General features: G+C 40.7%; 1 protein-coding gene across 4 annotated transcripts in view; it reads right to left on the minus strand.

The window, feature by feature from the left end:
* The window catches only part of GDA (guanine deaminase), a 67,857-nt gene that overhangs the window by 36,177 nt on the left and 22,468 nt on the right, over positions 1-9,212 (minus strand). For all 4 annotated transcript variants that reach the window (XM_011965140.1, XM_011965143.1, XM_011965142.1 and 1 more), the window contains 2 exons: positions 7,156-7,243; positions 5,176-5,281 (listed from right to left, as the gene is read on the minus strand). In XM_011965140.1, the coding sequence (XP_011820530.1) occupies positions 5,176-5,281; positions 7,156-7,243 (194 nt within the window). The remainder of the gene's footprint in view (positions 1-5,175; positions 5,282-7,155; positions 7,244-9,212) is intronic.

The following is a 9,212-nucleotide window of genomic DNA, read 5'->3' on the forward strand; positions in this document are numbered from 1 at the left end:
ACCATGCCCGGCTAATTTTTTGTATTTTTAGTAGAGATGGGGTTTCACCATGTTAGCCAGGATGGTCTCGATCTCCTGACCTTGTGATCCGCCTGCCTCGGTTTCCCAAAGTGCTGGGATTACAGGCGTGAGCCACCCCAACCGGCCATTTTCAAATAAACATCTTAAAAAGGTAAAAATATGATTCTTACATATCCTGATTTTCATGCAAACGTTTCTAATGCTGCACATGTTCCACCACCACTAATTAAAGATTAACAAGTAGTAATTACTCTGCTTTTTTACTTGCAGCCAGAGATGGAGTGCAAAATCACAGGGAAATGTAATCTTATCATCTAGCATCAGTCGGGCTGTTCTCAAATATTCCCACAGCACTCAAGCTGTTCTACTAGCTCAAGCTCTGTTTGGAGAAATGTTGCAATATATTGTGCTCTATGGATGTTAGAGTCATGAAGTCCTATGCACCTGGAGGCTTTCAGAAGCCACGAAGCTCTTTACTTCAAATTCTCCTAAAGTGGAAGCTACTTGTTCCCACAATATCACCATTTATTTCCAAGGGCAGAGTTCTCTTGGGGATGAACATTAGAGTAACGCAGAAGGAATAGTCGAGAGGTGGTTGTGAGGTGCGTGGGGAATGGGATGGTAGTGATCCCACCAGTTTATGCCTGCCGGGATGGTGGCAACTGTAAAGACGTTGAAATGGCTCCTTCTGCCCTGGCTAGGCAGCTGCAGCTTTCTGCCTTCCGGCATTTCTTTGTTTCAGAACAAAATGAGAATTAAGGTTTACTATCCACAAAAATGGATTAATAGATGAGCTGGGCTAGGCCAATGCTAAAGGAAGGCGGGTACTTCCTCCTCTCTGTGAGCATATAAGCAGCCCCTCTGCTCCCTTTTCAGAGGACACTTTTAAGGGGAAAGAGGTCTGGGGAATAGAAAGAAGCTGAACTTCTAAAACTTGCATCAGAATACGTTTGGTCTTGGGAAAGATTTATATCTAAAGCATTTTCTTCTGTATCTCTTAGATGTTGAACAGAAAAGAAAACCAAACACCGCATGTTCTCACTCATAGGTGGGAACTGAACAATGAGATCACTTGGACTCAGGAAGGGGAACATCACACACCGGGGCCTATCATGGGGAGGGGGGAGGGTGGAGGGATTGCATTGGGAGTTATACCTGATGTAAATGACGAGTTGATGGGTGCAGCACAGCAACATGGCACAAGTATACATATGTAACAAACCTGCACGTTATGCACATGTACCCTACAACTTAAAGTATAATAATAATAAATAAATTAAAATTTAAAAAAAAAAAAAAAATTACATTTTGGCCAGGTGCAGTGGCTCACGCCTGTAACCTCAGCACTTTGGGAGGCTGAGGCAGGCTGCTCACTTGAGGTCAGGAGTTCGAGGCCAGCCTGGCCAATGCAGCAAAACCTCATCTCTACTAAAAACATAAAAATTAGCCAGGCTTGGTGGCAGGGGCCTGTAATCCCAGCTGCTAGGGAGGCTGAGGCATGATAATCATTTGAACCTGGGAGGGGAAGGCTGCAGTGAGCAGGGACTGTGCCACTGCACTCCAGCCTGGGCGACAGGAGACTCCATCTCGAAAAAAAAAAAAGAATACGATACAATTTCTTGACAAATCCTTAAGGTACTACAGAAAAGCCATTTTAAAATATAAGAAAAGTATTTATATGGTCAGTAGAATCTCCTGATGTTATATGAAAAAGAACATAATGAAAATTCGTAATCTCAAGCCATAGTATGACCAATAACCAAAAGTAATTTAATGAGCAGGCCATATGTACTTAAAAGCAAATCCAATCTACAGGAGAAACCCTGATCTATAATAAAGGGTAGGGAGAGGGTAAATTATTTACTTCATTTTACAAGAGGATTTACCCTGCGACTCCTATAGCAAGTTCCTGGAGGCTTTAAATATAATTTGTTACACAAAAATAATACTGACATGCAAGTTGGACAAACCCATACACTGACCTTGGCAAACGGGAAGAATGCCTCAGTGCATTAATTCATCTTTCAACTTTAATTCGACGGAGTGTGTTAATACATCTTGAGCTTCTCAGGCCTTTTTGGTTTTGGCTTCAATGATGCGTGATTAAGGGAGAAAAGTGAGGGGAAGAATACTAGAAGCATCAAGAGAAGCTCTACTGTACCATAGGAGAAAATCACAGAGAGCTGGAGTCCCTGCAGATATGCTCACAGCTATTTATTCTGTACAAAATCTTCTTTTTAAAAAATCTAATCACTTTCTACTCAACTCTTCTCTAAAGTGGATGTGAACTAGAAAACACAAATGTACATGAACACAATCTCACCCACATACTCCTATTTTTAAAAACTATTTCTATTGAAGTATAATTTACATACCATAAAATTCACCTGTTTTAAGTGCACAAATGCATGATGTTTAGTAGATTTATTGGGTTTTACAACCACCATCATAATCAAGTTTTTGAACATTCTCATCACCCCAGTTAGATTCCTTGGGCTCATTTAGTTAATAGTTATTCCTACTTCCAGCCCCAGGCAATCGCTGGTGTTCTGTCTCTATGAATTTGCATTTTCTATATATTTCATATAAATGGAATCATATAGTATGTGGCCTTTTGTGTTTGATTTCTTTGTCTTAGCATAGTGTTTTTAAAAATCACCCATGTTGTAGTATGCATCAGTACTTCATTCCTTTTTATGGCTGAATATTACTCCATTGTATACAACATTTTGTTTATCCATTCACCAGTTATAAACATTTTGGTTGTTGGCTGGGTGCGGTGGCTCACGCCTGTACTTTGGGAGCACTTTGGAAGACTGAGGTGGCGGATCACGAGGTCAGGAGACCGAGACCATCCTGGCTAACATGGTGAAAGCCCGTTTCTACTAAAAATACAAAAAAATTAGCTGGGCGTGGTGGCAGGCGCCTGTAGTCCCAGCTACTTGGGAGGCTGAGGCAGGAGAATGGCATGAACCCGGGAGGCGGAGCTCACAGTGAGCCAAGATCCCACCACTGCACTCCAGCCTGGGCGACAGAGCGAGACTCTCTCTCAAAAAAAAAAAATTTTTTTTTGCTTGTTTCCACTATTTGGTGCAAGACTGGTTCCCATATGGCCTTGGTGACCCAGCTTTTCCCCTTTTCTTACTTGTAGTTATCAGAGTAACTGTAGAATGTGCCCGAAATGCAACCACCCTGAGATATGGAGAAACTGGTCAGAACAGCCTGGACTCTGTTCCCATTCCTCCTAGAACAGGATGTTTTGCAATGTTTTAGCTCAGTGAGTCCAGTTTCATCTGGGTATAAAACCACAGGTAGAGAGAGCATGCTCGCAGGGTCCCTCAGCTATGAAGTGACGTGGGGCATGCACATATGAGACTCCTGGGCAACTTTCCTGAGCCGTGGAGGATCAGTTCACCTAAGCTTCTATTGTCCCTTGCTACCTATCTGTGCATAATAAACTTGCTTCACTTAACTTGTTATATAAGTGTGCTGCCTCACTAGACTCACGCAAGTGGTGTGCAGTATTGGTGAGGTGTTTGGAGTCCTCCCCTGGGACTGACACCTGTATTCAGTGAACCTGCTCCACATTTGTCTTCTGTAAATAATGACACTACGAACATTTACCTGCAAGTCTTTATGTGGAAACATGTTTTCATTTCCCTTGCACATCTTTACCTTTTATGATTCTATCTGCATATGGTACCCTGTTCTTTGAGGTGGAAATCTTCCCAAAGTAGGCTGTCCACGACCTCTGGGAATCCAGCTCCACGGCCAGCAGCAGCAGAGTGGGCCTTGTTCCCTCCCATGGTCTCTCTGTAGCCTGTGTCACCACAGAACATCCTCAGAGCCTTTATTACAGGCAGGAGAGTGAGGCCCTACTCCCTGTGAGCACAGATGTGGAACCAAAGCAGAAAAAGGAACCACACCTTCCCTCCTGTATGCCTGCGCTTCAGCTTGCAGAGATGTTCTTTCAGGTCACCTTTGTGGAGAGGGGATATTCTAGCTCCCTACATTAGCATATTATGGCCATTCCAGCATACATCCAGAACAACTTTCCTGTTCCCAAGCTAGGATGAAATAGTAGTGAAGGATGCATATACCACCTTGAGAAAACAATACAAGATACCCAATTATGTAACTTTTGGTGGCTTCATAAAAAAAAAAAATCTTCTTTGTACCTTTTTGTGCTTCTCTAAGTTCTGTACCATGGAAACATATATTACTTTGGTATCTTTTTAAAAAATCCTTTTGTAGTGAAAGTCTCATTAACCTGTAAATATAACTCATTTTTCCTAACTTCTTGTATTTTATTTCATAAATAATTCTTCACTTCCATCACCATTTTTAAATTAATATATGCTATACCAAGTATTCTTGCATACCCTCTATTTCTCTTTTATTCTCTTTATTTACATTGAATATGGGGTGAGATCTGTATCATGATAGAAAGAACTTTGAGCCAGGCGTGGTGGCTCATGCCTGTAATCCCAGCACCTTGGGTGGCTGAGGCAGGTGGATCACCTGAGGTCAGGAGTTCGAGACCAGCCTGGCCAACCTGGTGAAATCCCGTCTCTAATAAAAATACAAAAATTAGTTGGGTGTGATGGTGCACGCCTATAGTCCCAGCTACTCGGGAGGCTAAGGCAGGAGAATCTCTTGAACATAGGAGGTGGAGGTTTCAGTGAGCTGAGATTGCGCCATTGTACTCCAGCCTGGGTGACAGAGTGAGACCCTGTCTCAAAAAAAAAAAAAAAAAAACAGAAAAGAAAAAAAGGAACTTTGAATTTAGAGTCATAGGCCCTGGTTTTGAATTCTGGCTCCACTACTTAAAAGCTGTATGACTGTGAGCAAGCCTCTTAGCCTATGTCAGACTCAGTTTTCTTATCATAAAAGACAGATGCTTCATGGGGATTTCTATGAGGATCAAGTGTGACACTATAAAGGAAAGCTCTTTGTGAATCATTAATGATTATCAAGTGTTTGATCAAATTCACCGTAGACTAGCTGACTCATTGCATTAAACAAAGCATTCTGAGTATGTGCACATCCCAAATGGGTGATAACAGTATCCTGTTTCCTTTTCCCATCTATAACTCCATCAGTGCAGCACAAGAACTAACCTGTAAAACAAATCAAGACAAATAGGCTTTTTACCTCTCGGTTTCCTTGATCGATTCCTCAGTGGTCTCCTTGTATTCTGGAAAAGTGTCATTCAAATCCATGCAAACTTTGCCCACAAATGCCCGCTGTCCAAATTTATCTGTAAAGCATACACAAAAATAATATGAAGGCATGTTTGTTTCTGAAACAGTACTTTTTCTAAGCTTTCAACAATCAGTTTTAAATCGAAATCATTATGGAAAACATGAATGAAAATGTAAAAGATCATCCACCATCACACCACTTAAGAACAATAACCACCACAAACTCCCCACTATATTCAGTAAACAGTAAAAGTTTTTCTATTCATCACTTTAACCCACTACTCCCCCATCCCCATTCTCAGGCTGTCAGGTGGTGTTTTCTTGTTTGTTTTGTTTGTTTGTTTGTTTTGGTTTTGAGATGGAGTCTCACTCACTCTGTCATCAGGCTGGAGTGCAGTGGCGCGATCTCAGCTCACTGCAACCTCCAACTCCCTGGTTCAAGCGATTTTCCTGCCTCAGCCTCCTGAGTAGCTGGGATTACAGGCATGCACCATCATGCCCAGCTAATTTTTTTATTTTTAGTAGAGACAGGGTTTCACCATGTTGGCCAGGATGGTTCAATCTCCTGACCTCACGATCCACCCACTTCGGCCTCCCAAAGTGCTGGGATTACAGCAATAAAGTTGAGGCTATATGGGACAATGGTAATTGTTTTTACAGTGTCTCCATGTCTGTCATAAAGAGATTTTCAAAAACCTTTCTGCCTCTCTCCTTACCCTGTAATTCATTTTAATAACTGGCCATTAGATTAATCTTCCTTAAAATACCACTTTCATCACATCACTCACACCTAGACTCAGAACCTGTTTTGGGTCTTTGGTGCGTATTTGAGCTCTTCCACAATCTGAGCCCTCCCATCTGCCTACCTTCTCCCACCGCCCCCAGGCGATGAATCCACTCCTCCCATTAAACTACTGTGGTCCTTGCATCCACTATTGACACTCCTGTTCCCATACCTGTGTCCACGTCATTTCTCCTATCCGGAGTTTGTCCTCTCCTCATGTTGTCTTTACATCAAAGCCCAGTTTAAAGGCCTCTTTCATAAAGTCTTTCTAGGTGTCCTAGTTCTGGGTTTTCTTTGCCTTCTCTGAAAACTGTAGTATCTATTTTCAGAGTCACCCATTAGGTCTTTTGCATAAGCAAACAGTGGCATCAGTGTATCAGCCAACAGTATTTACTGAGCATCTGCTACGTGCCAGGCACTGTGCAGGTTGCAAGTTCTGGACTCATCAACCTAAATCCAGAATCAGCTCTTCTTACTAGCTGTGCAACCCTGGGCATGTTACTGACCCTCTGTGAGCGTCAGTCTAACCATCTGTAACATGAGGACATCAGTAACCACCTCAGCAGGCTGTTTGCTGCTGAACTAATCCTTACAAAGTGCTCTGCACAATGCTAGACGTCTAGTAACAGCACCACAGAGGTTACTAAGGTTAGTAATCAATGTGTGTAGGTATTCTGTCTGGCTCCTCAAGGGCAGAGACTATTTTTAATCTCATTGTGTTCCCAGCATCTAGCACAGTGCCCTGACTCTAGTCAACAGCTCTACCAACAGCCACTATGTATCTGCTGATGTAAGAAACTATTACCACAGCTAGAATTAGTCAAGTTTCGCTAAGAAGCCCTAAATTAATACACAAAATTCAGACTCATATATATCATTCCGTAACCAAAAATTGTACGTAAATAATCAGAGTACTTAGAAAATAGAACACACTCTGAGATACAGTTTTCTATTTTCTAAGTACTTCAGAAAATTTTCTAAGGGCCACAGTGACACACAGACACTTAATTACTTGCAAAAGAATGTAATGCTCATGTTCTAGCAATTAAAAGGCAGATCTGCCCACAAGGACATATAAGTTGTTTGCCACGATGGTCTGGCTGTCTTTGCTTGATGTGCCCATAAATCATGCTTTCATTTACTCACCTGTAATTTCAGCAAGGAGCAGAGATGAGTCAGTGTGAAGTGTTCCAAAGTAACAAGCTGTGGTTGTTCCATTCTTTAGTGTTCTCCTCTAAAAATAAATCACAAAAACCATGAACCACGTGTGCTCAGAAAAGTCACATGATACATCCAGAGGAAAACAGAATTTTAGTTTTTAATTTTAAAATGTTTTTATTTAAAGGTATGCCATCTTGATGTCGAGTAGTTAGGTAAATGGCAAAAAGTATTTACATTTCAAAAGTTAGCTGGAAGAGAAGCTGATACTTCTGATATTTTCTGGATTCACACAGTTCTGTGCTTCAGAATTCATTAAAATGTGATACTAATGAATTCCTTCTTTCTTAGGATTGTTTAAGGATATCCACATTTTATTGCATCTGGGAGTACATAAATAAGATTTTTCTTCTACTACAGAATAAAAATAGTCAGCCAGACTTTTAGCTCAACCTGCAAGGTTGATCACATATACCTCCTTCCCTTTGCAAATGACAACTAACATAACAGTAAAGGAGTAAAAACGTTATTAACCCACAAGAAGAACATGAGAGGAGAGGCATGAGCGAGAAAATATTTCATCATCTTCTCAGAAGACAAAAAACATGGACAAGAACCTGGAAGCAACTCGGAAAGAAGGAGAGAAGTGTGTGGGTTTTAGCAGGGGATTGGGTGGAAGTTTGTGTGGGTATGATTGAACACTGGCAGGAACCTTGTTGAAATCAGCCAACCACCCTTAACCTCTTCCTTGTAGGAGAGATTTACTCTTTATAGAACCTGGATAGTATTTAGAGGTTACAAGCCCCAAAAGAGAAGGTAAAGCAGAGGTTTAAGTGAAAATCTGGCCAACCTCAAGGGCACTCAGTCATTTTCCTCAGAGCACCACATGTACTACTCCCACAACTCCTGGCAGGGGACTAGAGGATTCTTTTCTAGAGAAAATGAATGACTCTAAAAGAAGGATGTCTTCACAATGACATTTGGGACCCAAATTCACTGCCTTCACTACTCATCCTATAATGAAGTTACCATCAACAAGTGCTACCTCCACCCAGATATTCCAGTCAGCACCTTACAGCATCACAGTATGAATGTATGTCCAGGATTTGATAGGCATTGGAGGGAATCTATTATCAAAAAGATAAGGAGGAGGAGAAAGAATCTGGAAAAAATCTTAGAGGAAACAATCTATAAGGTCAGAAGAAAACTCAGTTAAAAGAAAACAACTATGACTCACATCCTCAAAGAAATAAAAGACACTATTGTACCCACAAAACAAGAACAGAATGCTATGAAAATCAGAAAGCAGGAGCTCTCCAAAAGTAAAAATATTATAAATGAAATGTGGAAGCCAGTAGGAGGGTTGTAGGAGAAATTACAAGAGAATTGCTCAGGAAAAGGAAAAGATGAAAATCAAAGGTGAGAACATAAGAAAATTAGGCTCAATCTAGGCAGTCTGACGTTTAGAATAAGAAATCTAAATTTTTTTTAATAAATGGAAGGGACAAAAATATGAAAAATACACTCATCTCTAAAATTAAAATCCTCATAGAATTGTCAGCACAGGGAATAAAAAGAGAACCCAAAGTAAGGCATATAATTTTGAGATATTAAGTCTGTAAGTATAGAAAAGATGCTAAAAACTCTAGGAAAAAAAGAACTGGTCACAGATAAATGACAGGCCTCACAACGACATTGGATTTCTCACTAACAATGCTGGAAGCAGAACAATGCCTTCATATTCAACTCATATATATCATTCTGTAACCAAAAATCCTAAGTAAATAATCAAAGTACTTAGAAAATAGAACACACTCTATTATATAGTTTTCTATTTTCTAAGTACTTTAGAAAATTTTCTAAGGGCCACAGTGACACACAGACACTTAACTACTTGCAAAAAAATGCAATGCTCATATTCTAGCAATTCAACAGGAGGTCTTCCCACAAGTACATATAAGTTGTTTGTCACAATAGGAGTTTTTTTTGTTTGTTTGTTTTTGAGAAGGAGTCTCGCTCTGTCGCCCAGGCTGGAGTGCAGTGGC

Source organism: Mandrillus leucophaeus, unplaced genomic scaffold, assembly GCF_000951045.1.
Source record: "Mandrillus leucophaeus isolate KB7577 unplaced genomic scaffold, Mleu.le_1.0 Scaffold715, whole genome shotgun sequence".
In the NCBI taxonomy this organism is placed as follows: Eukaryota; Metazoa; Chordata; class Mammalia; order Primates; family Cercopithecidae; genus Mandrillus; species Mandrillus leucophaeus.